At 49.4% G+C, this 15,406-nt stretch overlaps 4 protein-coding genes across 4 annotated transcripts; 1 reads left to right on the forward strand and 3 right to left on the reverse strand.

The window, feature by feature from the left end:
- Nucleotides 1-402: 402 nt before the first annotated feature.
- On the reverse strand, nt 403-4,430 carry LOC115246503 (gastrula zinc finger protein XlCGF57.1-like). The gene is made up of 4 exons (XM_029844571.1): nt 4,165-4,430; nt 3,140-3,990; nt 2,320-2,718; nt 403-1,921 (listed from the first exon to the last, which is right to left on the reverse strand). Exons 3-4 carry the CDS (start codon nt 2,600-2,602, stop codon nt 504-506), a joined length of 1,701 nt encoding a protein of 566 aa, XP_029700431.1. The 5' UTR covers nt 2,603-2,718; nt 3,140-3,990; nt 4,165-4,430; the 3' UTR covers nt 403-503.
- On the reverse strand, nt 3,356-4,351 carry LOC101072708 (zinc finger protein 835-like). The gene is made up of 2 exons (XM_029845507.1): nt 4,165-4,351; nt 3,356-3,990 (listed from the first exon to the last, which is right to left on the reverse strand). The coding sequence occupies exons 1-2, from the start codon at nt 4,349-4,351 to the stop codon at nt 3,356-3,358; spliced, it is 822 nt and encodes a 273-aa protein (XP_029701367.1).
- Nucleotides 4,431-4,696: 266 nt separating the features above from the next.
- Nucleotides 4,697-8,542, reverse strand: dnai2b (dynein, axonemal, intermediate chain 2b). The gene is made up of 12 exons (XM_003969162.3): nt 8,434-8,542; nt 8,144-8,327; nt 7,677-7,838; nt 7,412-7,533; nt 7,195-7,337; nt 7,004-7,117; nt 6,791-6,930; nt 6,489-6,611; nt 6,043-6,266; nt 5,822-5,957; nt 5,588-5,734; nt 4,697-5,385 (listed from the first exon to the last, which is right to left on the reverse strand). The coding sequence occupies exons 2-12, from the start codon at nt 8,324-8,326 to the stop codon at nt 5,140-5,142; spliced, it is 1,740 nt and encodes a 579-aa protein (XP_003969211.2). The 5' UTR covers nt 8,327; nt 8,434-8,542; the 3' UTR covers nt 4,697-5,139.
- A 458-nt stretch (nt 8,543-9,000) lies between these two features.
- Nucleotides 9,001-15,350, forward strand: LOC101072259 (zinc finger protein 850-like). Its single transcript, XM_029845508.1, has 5 exons — nt 9,001-9,313; nt 9,932-11,539; nt 12,359-12,451; nt 12,496-12,792; nt 13,143-15,350. The coding sequence occupies exons 1-5, from the start codon at nt 9,088-9,090 to the stop codon at nt 15,275-15,277; spliced, it is 4,359 nt and encodes a 1,452-aa protein (XP_029701368.1). The 5' UTR covers nt 9,001-9,087; the 3' UTR covers nt 15,278-15,350.
- Nucleotides 15,351-15,406: the final 56 nt, after the last annotated feature.

The raw sequence follows: 15,406 nt of genomic DNA on the forward strand, positions 1-15,406 counted from the left end.
CCTGTTGATCTGAAGACACACACCAACACACCAGGTCACAGTGCAGTGAGGGAGGAGGACGAAGATCACCTGGTGGTGGTGAACTTACAACCTTTCTGTGGCTTCCTGCAGCCTCCCCTGGCGGTTCATGTCCTCCTCTGAAGACTTGGCTCTGCGGATGATGGGCGCAGGACTCTTATCCGCAGGGTTGCGTCTGGTTCTGACAGACCCAGATGGTCTTTAACAACATCCACACCGTTTTTGTGGTAAACAAATCAAGAACAGCAACAACTATTGGACTGGAGGAAGAGCAACAGGCGACTTATTCTGGACGTTTGTGGGTTGTGAACAAGATTATATCTGCCAATGCATTGTGCACATATTTCTACAGTACAACACTGAATATACAATGAAACAGATTGTTTGGGGTCAGAGAGATATTTAATGTCACCAATGTGATCCCGACGGCTCGGGAGTAACACAGGAAACAACACTGTCAACCTAAGTTTTGCTGTTCATCCAGATTAAAGCTGACTGAAGTCAGAGCAGAAGTCATCTCCAGCGTGGTCCGGCCCCGCCTGTGGGTCCTCCTCTGGCCCCATCACTCCAACATCGTGGCCTTTGAGGTGTCCATTAAGAGAACGTTTGGCCTGGAAGCTCTTTCCACAGATGCTACAGCTATAGGGTTTCTCTCCAGTGTGGATCAAGATGTGTCTTTTCAGGTCCACGTCCTGTATGAAGCCCTTCCCACAGACCTGGCACAGAAACCGGCGCTCCTTGTTGTGGAAGCGGACGTGCGTGTTGAGCGTCTGTTTCTGGGTGAAGCCCTTTCCGCAGATGCTACAGGAGAACGCTTTCTCACCACTGTGAATCTTCAGGTGTGTCTTCAGATTCCCGCTCTGGTTGAAGGACTTCCCGCAGATGTTGCAGCTGTAAGGTTTCTCCCCAGTGTGGATCCTCAGGTGCATCTCCAGGGCAGCGTGTGCCGGGAACGTCTTCCCACACACGTCGCACGTGTTGCTGATGTCCACGTGGGACCGCAGATGTGCGGCGAGACTGGCGCTGGATTCATACTGGTGACCGCAGAGGCCGCAGCAGCGGTCCGGATCGCCCAGGTGACTCTCCGCGTGCGCCGCCAGGCTAGCTCTTTTGTCAAAAGAGTCCCCACAAACTTTGCAGCAGCAGGATTTTGTCGCCCTGCGTCTTTTTGGTTGTCCGTTTTCCTGATGCGTTGCCATGTGGCGCCGGAGGCTCCGCCGGTGGCTGAACTGTTGGCGGCAGAGGGCGCAGGTGTGCACGTCCTCTCTGCCACGATGCTCCGCCATGTGCCGCTCCAGAGACGACAGGCGACGGAAGCTGCGTCCGCAGTTTGTGCACTTGAAGATGTTGTCCGACGCGTGCACGCGACCGTGCGACTTGAGGTTTCCCATCAGGCGGAACTTTTTCCCACACACGGTGCAACTGAACGGTTTCTCTCCGGTGTGCAGGCGCACGTGCAGCTCCTGAGCCAGGATGGACTGAAAGGTTTTACCACAGAAGGAGCAGGTCCTACTGCTCTCCTGGTGCGACTGCAGGTGCGCTGCCAGCTCGCCTGCCGAGTCCAGACGCTCACCACAGAAGCCACAGAGTCCGTCCGGGTTGGTGGCACAAACCTTCAGCACATGCTTGAGCAGGAACCCTTTGCCGTGCAGAGAGCGACCACACACATGACACAGGAAGCTCTCCGCTGAGCGCCTGCACTGCGCCTGGGCTTTGAGTGGCGGCCGTCCCCTCTTCTTCCTCCTGATCGGACTTGGAGCCTGGTTCTGTTCGGTCCAGTCGCTGTCAGACTCCCCACCACTGCTTCCCAAAACAGCTTTAGCATCTTCAGAATCGGAGTTACCGCTTTGAGCGAACTCCATTGGCTCAAGCCCAGGATTCTGGGCAATGACCTGCAGAGTATCTGACAACCACAAGAACTCGAGTTAGAACATTACAACAGTATTTAACCATAAAATTGTTTTTACGTTAAATCAATGAAATGGTTTGCCTTTTAATCATAAGCTTTATTATGTTTTTTTAATTTCTGGGGTAACGTTTTACGCTGATACCAACGTATGTTCAGTTACTGAGGATTTACCTTCAGCATTTCACTGTTAATTAAACTACGATTTTTGAAATTAAAAAAACCTGGATAATATATTGTTCAATAAACGCAATCGGAAGATAAATCAAGCGCTGTCTACCCTTGTTATCATCGTGACACATCCATAGAAATGATTTTCTAATTCAATGAACTTTACTGTGAAGCAGGGCGGAAGCGGCGTCCACGGTTCCGGGGACAGAACGCGGGGGACCGACCTGTTCGGTGGAGCTTGACGTGGGGTTTGAGCAGCGCGTCCCACACCTTCCTCCTGCGCTCCATCTCCTGCTCCGAACGTTCTGCTCTGTTCTCCAACTCCGTCACAGTCTTCTCCAGCAGCGCCACGATCTCCTCCGCAGCCGCCATCAGCTGCTCGCTCAGAAGCGCTCTCATAGCTGGAACTCCCGCTGCTTCGCCCTTTTCCAACCGCTGCAGAAGGTTCTCAGCGGCGGCGGCGAGCCGCTCGTAAACCTCCTCCCGCAGCAGCTGGATGGTGAACATTTCCACCCACCTCCGACGGCAGCGAGAGTCCGCGGAGACGTAAACACACAAACGCTTCCGCGCTAAACAGCTACTTCCGCCTTTGGAACGTTGAAACAGCGAATCAACAGCGACCCCTAGCGGTCCGGAGGAGGAAGGGAAAAACAGATTTATTTATTTTTTATCTGAAAAATAACAAACTATAATTATTTATCAAAACGCTATATTCTGGTTCAAAAAGCACACACATGAAATCTGAGACACTGAAGGCCGGAACCTTTCAACATGGTTCCAACAAGAGCTGCAGTCCAGCAGGTTTTCTTTCCTATCCCAGGACAGAAAGCCCAGCTGACGAACCCTGGCCCAGATAATTCTCCAGAGATTAAAAACACACCAAACTAGAACATGTTTTTCAGTTTTGATCCCGCCATTTTCTCTTTCAACCATTCTGTTCATCGTTCAGCTTCATATCTCAGCTGAATAGTCCTGAAATCATCCAATTTCTGGGTGCCAGTACAGGTCACACTCATGAAGTCAGAACTAAGACGCTGACCTCACCTTCATCTTTCAGGCTGATTGGAGTTCAACAGTCTGAGCCTCACCAGATCAGCCTTCTGAGGTTGGAACAGACCAGCTGCTTCCCAAACAGAACCAGGCACCACAAGACAACAAATTCCAGGACCGTTAAGACTGTCAGTAGCATTTCACTAGAATATCAACAGAACTTTCACAGAAAAAAGAGAGGACACAGGAAGCAGAATCCAGGTTGGTCAGTCAGGCTTTCGGATGAACCTTCTCCCTCAGGCACTTGTGCTTCCTCAACCTGCACAACTGCACGAAGCTCCTCCCACACTCGCCGCAGGTGTGTGTGTCCCTGTGTGTATCTGGTACCGAGCTGCGTTGAGGCGACGTCTCTTTGCTCTCGCTCCGGGTCGGCATCTCAGTCTGGTGAGTTTCGAGGTGAAGCGTTAAACGTTCTGCAGAATCAAAGCGTCCTCCACACAGTCCGCATGCCGGACCCCCCTCCTGCAGGTGGACTTTAGCGTGCTGGAGCAGAGCGTTATGAGACCTGAAGGACAGGTGGCAGACCCTGCAGCCAAGGTCCGACCTCGCTCTGCGGCCCCTCTTGGGTTTTGGCTGCTTCAGGGCAGATCTACTGTCAGATTCTTTGTTGTAGTCATCACTGTCCTCCGTCTCTGAGGACACATACAGGACATCCTGGTCCGGACCTTCCGGACCCGCCTCTGGCCTGGCCGCAGAATTCCTGCTGTAGGTAAACTGGATGATTTCAGCCTCATCCAGGTGTGGCATCTTTGGTTCCAGGTCACTTTGAGGGTCTGGGACCTGCGTCTGGTCCTGACCTTCAGATGAAACACCCGTGCTTCCAAGGAACTGTTGTGTGAGGGAGTCTGCCGGAGAAACAGAACCACCAACATCTCAAAGTGGGATCAAGTGGGAGGATTGTTAGTGGGCGGAGCCTCATGGTCCCCTCCACCAGTTAAAAAGGTAAACAGCTGTAACTAAGACTAACATGGTGAATGACTCCACCGATGGACGTTGGAACCGGTCCGGTTCGGACTCACCTGAACTAGGCTGCTCCGGCTTGTTGAGCGAGCAGAGCAGCGCGTGCTGGCGTGCGATAACTTCCCGGGATAAAGTTGCTTCCTGTTCATACTTCGCGATACTTTTGTCGATAACGTCAAGAATCTCGACCAGGACCTCGTTTAGCCGCTCGGTAACGAACAGGCGCAGCTTCTGTGCAGGAGACATATTAACAAAGACAACAAAAGAGCTCGAACAACGGCTAACAGCTACCTGGGCTAGTCTCACCTAAGCGACAATAGCTGTTTCCGGTCACCTTCAATATAAAAGCACACCGCAGATAATATCGAAAGGGACTATTTATTTTAAAATATTTCAACTGGAGGAATCAGAAAAAACTGGATAAACTACTTAATCTTAAACTTCTCTTTGTGAGTCCTACCTGGTCAACATTTATACACCATTAAAATTTAAGCTTTTTGATTTCAATTTATGATCTTGACACATTATTACATTGTGTTCTTTCAAATCTGAAATACTGTACCTTCAAAAGTACTCAAAAAGTATAACATATTTACTGTAAAACTCTACATTTAATTAGAACATACGTTTTTTAAATATACATATAAATTTTACAAACAAAAGAACATTGACATTCACAGCAAGAGGACGCAGTGTCTTCTTCTTGACTCCCACTGTCCCCTGCAAAACAAGCTGGTTGTTCTACAAACGCTAAACCATCAGCAATAAATGACAGTTCTGTCAAAGAGCTGATGAATCAGAAAAAAACCACAAATGATCTCCTAAACGAGTGGCAAAACGTCTTCAGGAACCCACAAAGAACTCGGGTTGACCTGTTTTAAGTTTCCCTGACTGAAAATTCACTGACATGACTGATGATGTTTCCATTTCAGCTGTCTTTGATTAGTCTTTGAATTCCTTTTCCTCACACATGTTCCTCTTGATGAAAACAATAAACCAAGATTTAGACAGTTCTCTCCATTTCTTGTGCTAAGCTAACCGTCTAGACTGGTTTCTAATTCGAGGAAGGTTCGGGCCTGGTCTGTCGTCCTAATATCAGCCTCCACTGCGCTGAAGAATTCCCTCTCGGCTCTGGCGATCAGCTGATCATGGTTTTCCTTGCTGTCATCCTGCACAGTTTCCTCCTCTCGGCTCTGCTGGGAGCGGCTCCTCTCCTTCAGTCGGATCTCTCTTTGTCTGGCCTCCAGGATCTTCTCTCGCTTTGTCTCCCGCTCAAACATCTGAAGAAGAATCAGGTCTGTTTATCACTTCCAGTCTCACAACTGAAGCTCTATTAACTTGCCGTACTGAATTTTCTCTATATTTCTGTTTAGGTTTGGTCATGTCACTTCTACCTCTGGACAGACTCATATCTACGCCGATTGAATTGGTCTCATATTAGTTGTGTTTAGATCAGACTTTCTGAAACAGATGAGTTCTCACAGCTGACACCAGGCTCTTCTCGTTCCTCTGGAGGGTTGTTAGTCCAGAACTCATGTCTAGCAATGTGGCCACACCCTGTTGAGACCCACACACCAGGAACCGTCCGTTGTCCTGGACCCGCAGGCTGTACAGGGCCTCATCGCACACCTGGATAACAGGAAAACAGGCCAGGACCTCAGGTTTGATGATGAGGACACAGAAGGTTCTGTAAAGTTGAATGGAGATTTCTGAAACCTTCACGCTCAGTGTGGGATCGTTCTGCTTGAACAGGATGTCCCACACATCCAGAACACCGTCCATCTTGACAGTGAAGAAGACCGACGGTCTGACAGGACTCCAACAGGCATCCATCAGGCGAGATGTTTGGTACCTGAAACATGGGCCAGTTTGTTTAAAGCTGCCGTGCAGAACAGGAAGTTCTGGATGTCTTTAAAACTGGACCATTTGAAACCTACTTGGTGGACATGATGGAGGACTCCTTGATGTCCTCAGACCAGATGCGGGTCACCCAGTCTCCAACAGTCAGGAAGTTTTTAGGGAAGAAGGGGTTCCTCTGCAGGGCGTAGACAGGTCCATAGTGACCTTCAAACGTACAGACGATCTTCTCTGTTTGTGTCTTTGCCTTCCTGTTGCCAGAAATGATCAGACCCTGCTCTGTTCCCACCATGAACTTGGTTGGCTGGAGAGACACGGAGATCATGTCAGCACTGCAGCACAAACTCATCCCCTCGACTCAAATTTCATTCTGTACATTGAGAAGCGAGTCGCATCCCATTCAGCTCAAGTGTGTCCAACTCTGCATGGTACCGATCTGGTTTAATCACATTAAATGTTGCTTTTGGATTTGGGAGGAAATGATTGCGCAGTAATTCAGGCTAAGATTGAGGCAGACTCCACTCACTATTGTGGGCTCAAACTCCAGAGAGACGGCCCCCAAAGCCTCGTCCTGGTTTCCCTTTTTGCTCAGGTCCAAAACCAGACGCTCTGTCGGTTCGCTCAACTTGCGAATGTCCCACCACAGAACCTGGAATAGAACCAGAGAGGGAAATGTTCATATCTGGTTCGTGTCTGTCGCCTGTTTTTCAAGGATCCCTCCGTCGGCTGCTAACGTTGTGGTCCCATCTAACCACGTTCTCCCCCCTGTTCATCAGCTGTCACCTGACCTGCTGTTCCTCACCTACCCCTGCATCTATGTTCTGTCACCTGTCCATCCGTGGAGGCCGAAAAGGCGTCTGTTCCTGTCTTTGACTGGAGCCAGATGATCTTATAGACCGGGTCTCTGTGACTCTGTTCCAGTGCAGAGGTTTCCACTGGCTGGCTGCCCCTCCGGGTGTCCCAGTACGCTAAAACAAACGCACCAACAGGTTAGGTCAAAGACTGCCGTTCACCAATCTGCCAACCTGGGTCTGAACCCACTTATCTGTCCATTGTAGCAGCCTCCCAGCAGCGTGTGGGAGTCTTTGGGGTTGTAGTCCAGACAGACCAGGGCAGAGGCTGGTTTCAGAGTTAACTCTGGTCCGTTGGGATTCTCTAAGACCGAAAGAAGCCCGTATGTGAGCGGGTGTTAGCGGACTTGGTTCCAGTCGGTAGTGGACCGTTTCACTGACCTATATCCCAGATGTAGGAATCCAGGCACATGACTGTGGAGGTCCTCTGGAATTGCAGACAGGAGTAGGCAGCTGCCAGCTTCTGGTTGCCATCAGGGTGCCAGGAGAGACAGGAGACAGTTCGTTTCACGTCGTTAGGATCTCTGAGGACACCAGTGAGTCCAGTCAGGAGGAGAGCAGGAAGCACCCAAAGGTGACAGCCGTGACCTCGTCTTACCGGAACACATTGATGGTCTTTGCCGATGGTGTCTCCTGGCTTCCTTCTACTTCCTCCTCATCCTCAAAGTAGTCCTGGTAGATGTTCACAGTGTTGTTCTGACGGGTGTAGTATTCCACCGGCTGGATCACATCAAAGGTGAGACTGTTCATGATTACAGGGAACCCCAGCTCCGCTGGATTGTGCCATCAGGTTCTGTGTTCAGGTCTGTGTCACTGACAGAAAGCCAAAAGAGTGATATGGACGCTCAGACTGTGAAACTTACACTGTACAGGTGTAGGACACTGCTGATGTAGCTCTCGTCTTTTTCCACTTTCTTCCTAAAGCGAATGGTCTGTTCCATATCCTGGGGGTTGATGTCTCTGGGCCACCCCCCCTCTATGTGGTTTATCCCACAGCTCACCGACTGAAAACATGCTGTGTTTAACTGGACAAACAGGAAGTGAAAGCTTTAATTTAAGCACATGCTTAAAGATGGATCTGAAGTTTAACTGCTGCATGTTTGCCTCATTATTACTGTAAAAATGATAGAAAATATTAAATAAACTATTGGTTTTCAGAGAGCTGACAAAATCTTAAATATACAGAAACTGTTTGTGTAAAAGATAGAAAAAAGAACAACATAAAACCAGTTTTGGAGCTGCTGCATCATCACCGTGTTTAAGCAGGACTAAACTGTGACCCAGCAATGGTGTGAAGGCAAAATTAAAGGATTGGAAAGTAGCCACTTACATGGTGCCCAGACGTGTCCCAGCCCACCTGCAGGGCCCGGTCCCGGGGGGTCTTCTCCATGAAATGCAGCCCTAGACTCGGTTCTGGAAGAATGTCCACCAGCAGCTCAGCCTGTCGGTCTGAGAACAGACACTGGCGGCCAAAATCCCCGCGACGCTTTTGGTAGACGTGGAAAATCTCCATCCTGACGAACAGGAGAGAAGTGAGACAGTAAACAACCAAGGAAGTAAAAACCGCGTAAAAATACTCGAGTCTCAATAAATAAATAGATAAACCTGAATATGACTCACGTTACAAATAACCTGTAAACGAAAAGATAACTATGCAACAATGAAGTTATTCCAAGTGGGATAAACTCTTAGACGATCGCGAAACAATGGTATCTTAGCAACGTCAAACTACACAACGCAACGTGTTTTTTTTTTTTTAATTAACTTTATTATGCATCAAACACTGACAAACATTCTGAAGTCAATATTTTTTTCTGGCGATATTCACAATAATTTTGATAATCGAGCATTTGTACCAGAATACAGGAATGAAAGAGCCTAGAACAGACACTATAAAAGTACGTTTGCTTGCAGCTGAATGTAGCGAAAGAATAAATAAAAACTGGGGGGCAGGGATGGAATAAATATTTTGGTGCAAAAAAGTAAGATGTGAGTAATATTTGTGAATTAAAACAACTGTAAATGTAAATAAAATAGAAATTAATGGACATCGCTGCAAAATGTAGAAAATGATAAATAAAATACATAATATTAATGCATTAAACAGTATTAAAATCAAATCAATGTTGAAAATAGTATTTAACACAGAGAACACACAGCGGCGCCACCTGTGACGTAACAATCACGTCATCTTTCATAGACGGCAGCACGGATACCGGAAGTGCTGTGGCATTGTTTACACCCCGTTCTTTGTCCCGGCGAGTTTCATTCAAAATGTCGAAAAAAAGATCTAAAACGGTCGCGAGCCGGGACCTTCGGGCAGCGATCGACGACCATCTGACGGCAGCAGCCCAGGAGATCTTCAGGCTGCTGCAGGAGCGCGCAGACGCGGACGCGGATCAGCTGAAGGCGCTGGTGACGGAGCGGGTGGCCGCGGCCGTGGAGAGCATCTTCACCGTGTTCCAGGAGATCAGGGGTGCACGAGCGGCCGAGGAGCCCGGTGAGAGATGACAGAGAAAACACAAAAAACAAACAAGAAACGCTGAAAACGCAGAGGGTGTTGTTTTTTACTTTCGTTTTGTTTAGTTTTTGTTTCGTTTCGTTTTTCGTCTTCCGTCTTCTTGATCGTTGTATCCTTCCCGGGGTCACCGGGAGGGCGCATGTGAAGGCAGGTTCACCCCTGGGTGGTTCGCCAGTTCATTGCAGGGCCCTATGCGAGCATTTGTGCGTTCAATACCTTGCCCAAGGGTACCTCGGCAGTGCTCTAAAGGTGTTCTGGGACAGTTATTGTTAACTGTTTTTTACAGGAGACAAAAGTTTTCTCACACTGTCAACAGTTTAATGATGATTCCTGCAGAATAACTTACCTGACCTTACAGAGGTGTTGTACCTGCTGGTTTGAACTCAAGCCACCGTGTCCACGCCAGAGAGGACAGAGGGCACCTGTAGCCAGCAGATATTTAAGTCTCCAGATTCAATCATTTTCAGCAGGTTTTCATCTTATAATATTCCATAAAGGTCCTAAAGCCCCACTTTTAAACCGAAGGTATTAAACATATGAAGGGGAATGATGCCTGTGTCTTGAGGATAAACCTGTTTCCTCTGTCCTTTTCTGCAGAATTGTGCCTCTCTGTTGGTATAAGAAGATTTTCCGACAATCAGCATCAGAAGGAGAATCTCTCTGTGGATGAGCAAGTTAAAGAAGCTTTACCTGGCACATCAGCTGGGCCAGAATCCGACCTCGACCCAGCCCCTCTGCACGACCCGGCTGCTGAAGAGGGGGAGGAAAAAGATGAAGAAGCAACAACTTTCTCCTGCCACGTGTGTGGGAAGACTTTTGAAAGAAAAGGGTTTTTGATGAAACACGTGGAGAAACACTTGAAAGAGGCAGAGCATCACTGTGGTCTGTGTGGTCAGCGTTTGGACTCCATTGAGGCCTTAAAGCTACACCTGCAGACGCACCGGGAAAGCAGCAGGACCTGCAATGTCTGTGGCAAGAAGTTCCCCTCGATCCGGGCCCAGGAGACGCATCTGAGGCTTCACACTGGAGAAAAACCCTTTCGCTGCCACATCTGCAGCAAAGTCTTTAACCAGAAAGGCAACATGTTGACACACATGCGGATCCACGCGACGGAGAAACCGTTCAAGTGCAACACCTGCCAGAAGGAGTTCAGTTACACAGGTTCTCTGGAGCGCCACATGAAGATCCACGCCGGAGAGGCAGCAGAGTTCAGCTGCAAAACCTGCAGGAAAGGATTCAGCAAGAGCGCGGAGCTGAGGCGGCACAGCCGGAGCCACGAGCCGGGTGACAGGAGGAAGCCGAGCCTCACGCCTTCTCACTGCTGCAAGGTTTGTGGGAACGCGTTTCACAACAAGGGGAATTTCGTGCGGCACGCAGAGACTCACGTCAACCACCCTGAATGTCGATGTGGCGTCTGTGGAGAACGATCCGATTCTTCCGAGAGTCTAAGCCTCCACATCCAGGGTCACCGGGAAACCAGCCGGATCTGCGACATCTGTGGCATCAGTTTCAGGGACATGGAGATCCACATGAGGACGCACACGGGCCAGAAACCCTTCAGATGCAAAGACTGTGGGAAAGACTTCCCCCGGAAAGGTTCTCTGGAGAGACACATAAAGCTCCACGCTGGTGAGAGACCGTTTATCTGTGAGTTCTGTGGAAAGACGTTCATAGAAAACACTGTCCTGAAGAGACACATCAAGAGCCACATCGGGGGGAAGCCAAGGATCTACTCATGTGACATCTGTGGCAAGAAGTTCACTATGAGCCAGCATCTGGATGTGCACAAGAGGATTCACACTGGGGAAAAACCATACACCTGCAGGGTTTGTGGGAAAAACTTTAGGCAGATCGGAAACCTGGACTCCCACATGAGGATCCACACAGGGGAGAAGCCCTTTATCTGCAGCCTTTGTGGGAAGAGGTTTCGCCAGAAGATCTCACTGGAGACACATGAGAGGTTCCACAAGAAAGAGAAACCACACAGCTGCCAGCTTTGCACCAAAAGTTTTGTCCAGAAGATTGACCTCAAAAGACACATGCTGACGCACACGGGGGAGAAACCGTACAGCTGCCAGCTCTGTGGGAAGAGCTACCAGGAGAAACGCTCGCTGGACTCTCACATGAAGATTCATAGTGGAGAACAAGCTCTCAGGGAGTCAACAGTGGCCCAGAAGCAGGAAGGAGTCCAGCTCATCCAACTCTGACTGACATATTTGGTAAATTGGTCCCTCAAAGTGTTTTACAGGATCCATTCATAATGTAAAGAACAGTTTTCAAACTGGGTCCTGAAAATAGAACTTCACCAGTCCAGCAACCCAGGAACTCTGACAACAAGGTTTTGGGATTATTTCTGACTGGATGGGACCTGATTCCGGCATAGCTTTAGTCCATCATATAAATGTTAATCTGGGTGTCTTCTCTGGAAATACAGACTAGTTCTAAGTGTTTGTGTTTGACAATGTGGAGACAATCAAAGCCCATCTTTGATAGATTTCCTACGTCCTTAATATGTAAACTCAACTGAAAACTGGCAAAAATCAGGCAGGATGTTGGTAATTAGGGTTGCTTCCCTCTACAACAGTGAATTACCTCCATGACGAGAATGCTTAAAGGACTTCACTTGTTGAAATAAAGTTCTATATTTAATGTTATGTAGCATGTCACATGTTTAATACTGCACCTTTTAGATGAAGTTTTCATTAACTTGCTAGCAGCAGTGATGAGATCATCCACCAGCTGCAGGGTCTAGACTCTTTTTACCCTTGTCCTTATGTCGCATTTATAAGAGAAATGAAGATTTAAAAGTGAGTTAAACATGTTTATTTATTTAAAATATTTTTTTCTCTAGTGCAAACTTTGAAACAGCATAGGGAATTTTTTGAGTGCAGTTTAAAAGTTTGCAACTTCCCCATGCTCCCGCAGAATATTTTTTAAATGATAATGTCTTTGAGAAAGAATAAAATGTCTATTTATTTTATCTCCTGTTTAACTCGTTTTGAAATGTGTGTTAAATGTCTCCAGGTTTGATCTCAGCGCCTCTTATTTTCAGCAGCGCAGAGTCCTCCTGTCCGATAGGGGGCAGACTCTCCACGTTCTGCTCCGTGCAGACCGGAAGTTGGTGGTTGTTTTTCTTCCGGTCAGACTGATGGCAGATTTCTAATCCGTGATGTCTGAGGCTAAATCCCTGTCCAGGTGTGGGCTCCGGTCTTTAGCGAAGGGGGTTTCAGAGCTCCTGAACCGGTTCGCGGAGGAGGTTCTTGCGCTTTTGGAGGCGCGAGGCGGCCGCACTTTAGGCCGCCTGCTGCGGGTTCTCCTCAGCGAGCGGCTGGCGGCGGCCACCGAGCGCATCGTCAGGCTGCTGGAGCGAGAGCTGGAGGAGTACCAGCGGCAACTGGAGCGACAACGGCGGCTCCTGGACGCGGTGTTGAGCCCTGTGGTCCAATTGGGCCGAACAGGTGAGAAATAACCGGATTAATGGTGATGGAATCCAGTCAAAACATTCAGTCTGACAGGTGAAGAGGTTGAACATAAAATTCATGGGGATTATAATTATTATTAGATTTTAATAAATGAGAAATGTGAAAGAATAACATTTAAAATGTGACTGCTGAACCAACAAGTGCAACTAAAGGCACAGTTGAACTCACATCATCAACTATTAAACTACATCAGGAAGCCCTGAACAATGTAAATAAAGCTCTGAAATTTGAAGATATGCTATGGCGGCTTTGGTTGGTCTCCTTTAAACTCACTGATGCACATTTGTTATGATTAGAGTTATTTTTCCTTTTTTTTTTTGCTCCAGATGCCACCATGAAGTGCCACGCCAATGAAGACAAGGCCGCTGCTGCCTTGCGCCGTACGGTTTTGTCTGGCTCCGCCTCCTCAGAAGCATCATTGGATGATGAAGATTTAGCCGGTTATAAAGAAGCAAACAGGAAGCGTGTAACCCGTCGCTCACGCAGACCCCCACGTAAATACGGCGACCACTATGTGAACTCCGTCTCCGTCGCAGCTCTGTGGAGCTCCGCCTCCTCGGTGGCTGAGGCTGACGATGACAACAGCGCTGACAATGTTCCACCCAAAGATAAAGACCCTAACACATCAGATATCACAAGACAGCCAATGGAGACAACAGCTCACAAAAGGTTCTGTGAGAATAATCTGCTGGATGAGGTGGAACCAGGCCCAAAGCACCTCTGTGGCGTCTGTGGCCAACGGTACCAGTCCTCAGATGAGTTCTTAAACCATCTCCAGTCTCACAGCAAAGCCTCCAGCAGTGTTGGAGGCACCTGTGAGATCTGTGGAAAGACGTTCCAGAACATGGAGACACACATGAGGAGTCACACGGGGGAGAAACCGTATGGCTGCAGCGTCTGTGGGAAGAGCTTCCCTCGGCCCGGAGCGCTCAGGCGCCACAAGAAGATCCACAGCCAGACTTCAGCGTGTCCAGTCTGTGCACTGACTTTTAAGGAACACCAGCTTCTTCTGGAACACCTGAGTATCCATGAAAAGGACGACGGTCGCCCTGAGGAGGGAGAGGTTGGCCGGAGCCCTGAGATAGAGCAGGAGCTTCACCAAAGGAGGTCTGGTCAGTTATTCTGCTGCAGAGTTTGTGGTGATTCATTCCACAGCCAAGGTTTCTTAAGGAAACACGCTGAAACGCACTGCCGGGCTTCTCAAAGCATCTGTGGCGTGTGTGGACTGCAGACGGCCTCGCCCGAAGCTCTGCTGAGTCACCTACAGGCCCACCGAGAGACTAGTGGAGCCTGTAGGATCTGTGGGAGAACCTTCCAGAACATGAAAATGCACATGAGACGCCACACGGGACTCAAACCGTACCGCTGTGCTGTCTGCAGTAAGAGCTTCCCCCGACCCGGAGCACTCAGGCGCCACAAGAAGATCCACGGCAGTGAGCGGCCGCACGCGTGTCGGCTCTGTGGGAAGACGTTCCTGGAGAGGAGTGGGCTGAAGACTCACAGCAAAAGCCACGGCGCCGAGGGCTGCCAGAGCCCACAGACGACTGAGACGCAGAGAAGCACAGAGGAGGACACCAAGGTGTCACCCACGACCTCCCACGGCTGTAAGGTCTGTGGAGAGTCCTTCAGCAGGAAGGGAAGTCTAAGGAACCATGTCAAGATCCACTCCTCCACCTGTGGAATTTGTGGAGAAACGCTATCGCCGTCTGAGATCCTGACGGAACACCTGGAGCTCCACAGAGACGTGGGGAACATCTGCCACATCTGTGGGAAAGCCTACCAGAACATCGACACTCACATGCGGCGTCACACCGGCGTCAAACCGTTCTCCTGCGCCACCTGCGGGAAGTCGTACCCCCGACCCGGAGCCCTGCGGCGCCACAAGAGGATTCACACGGGAGAGAGGCCTTACGTCTGCGAGTTCTGCGGGAAAACGTTCGTGGATAACGGCGCCCTGGTGATGCACATCCGGAACCACACGGGAGAGAAACCGGCTCAGCGCGTCTCCTGTGACACGTGTGGAAAGAGTCTGGCGTCGGCACAGGTCCTGGAGGTCCACAAAAGGATCCACACTGGCGAGAAACCGTTTCAGTGTGGCGTCTGTGGGAAGGCCTTCAGGCAGGTGGGAGGGCTGAATGCCCACATGCTGACCCACACAGGTGAGAAGCCATTCAGCTGCAGCCTCTGCAGCAAGAGCTTCAGCACCAAGGGCTACCTGGAGACCCACATCCGTTTCCACAAGAAGGAGTGCGCCTTCAGCTGCAGCCTCTGCTGGAAGGCCTTCGTCACCAAGAACGACCTGAAGAAACACCTGCTGACGCACAGTGGTGAGAAGCCGTACAGCTGCAGCGTCTGTGCGAAGCGCTACCAGGAGAAACGCTCACGAGACGTCCACATGAAGGTCCATCAGGAGCCAGCTGGAGCTCTGGCCCACATCCCCCCAGACTTCACCCAGCTGTAGTCACCTGCTGCTTCTTCTGGAAGAAAACAAGGTTAAGATGATCAAATAAAATATTGGAGTGTTTCTTCCAAAACACCTTTTTCTCCATGCAGCTGTGAACAGATCAACATATTCACAGTAGCGAATGAG

Source organism: Takifugu rubripes, chromosome 12 (assembly GCF_901000725.2).
Source record: "Takifugu rubripes chromosome 12, fTakRub1.2, whole genome shotgun sequence".
NCBI classification, from domain to species: Eukaryota; Metazoa; Chordata; class Actinopteri; order Tetraodontiformes; family Tetraodontidae; genus Takifugu; species Takifugu rubripes.

What these genes read in the sequence shown, in the direction of transcription:
- LOC115246503 (XM_029844571.1), bottom strand. Translation starts at nt 2,602, where the DNA reads ATGTTCACCATCCAGCTGCTGCGGGAGGAGGTTTACGAGCGGCTCGCC. An exon ending in CGTCAAGCTCCACCGAACAG is followed by an intron (nt 1,922 to 2,319) that starts GTCGGTCCCCCG and finishes TGTGGTTGTCAG; the next exon opens with ATACTCTGCAGGTCATTGCC.
- LOC101072708 (XM_029845507.1), bottom strand. Translation starts at nt 4,351, where the DNA reads ATGTCTCCTGCACAGAAGCTGCGCCTGTTCGTTACCGAGCGGCTAAAC. An exon ending in GCCGGAGCAGCCTAGTTCAG is followed by an intron (nt 3,991 to 4,164) that starts GTGAGTCCGAAC and finishes TTTCTCCGGCAG; the next exon opens with ACTCCCTCACACAACAGTTC.
- dnai2b (XM_003969162.3), bottom strand. Translation starts at nt 8,326, where the DNA reads ATGGAGATTTTCCACGTCTACCAAAAGCGTCGCGGGGATTTTGGCCGC. An exon ending in TTCCTACATCTGGGATATAG is followed by an intron (nt 7,118 to 7,194) that starts GTCAGTGAAACG and finishes TTTCGGTCTTAG; the next exon opens with AGAATCCCAACGGACCAGAG. An exon ending in CTGCTACAATGGACAGATAA is followed by an intron (nt 6,931 to 7,003) that starts GTGGGTTCAGAC and finishes CGTTTGTTTTAG; the next exon opens with CGTACTGGGACACCCGGAGG.
- LOC101072259 (XM_029845508.1), top strand. Translation starts at nt 9,088, where the DNA reads ATGTCGAAAAAAAGATCTAAAACGGTCGCGAGCCGGGACCTTCGGGCA. An exon ending in AGTCCAGCTCATCCAACTCT is followed by an intron (nt 11,540 to 12,358) that starts GACTGACATATT and finishes AAATGTCTCCAG; the next exon opens with GTTTGATCTCAGCGCCTCTT. An exon ending in CTGCTCCGTGCAGACCGGAA is followed by an intron (nt 12,452 to 12,495) that starts GTTGGTGGTTGT and finishes TGGCAGATTTCT; the next exon opens with AATCCGTGATGTCTGAGGCT.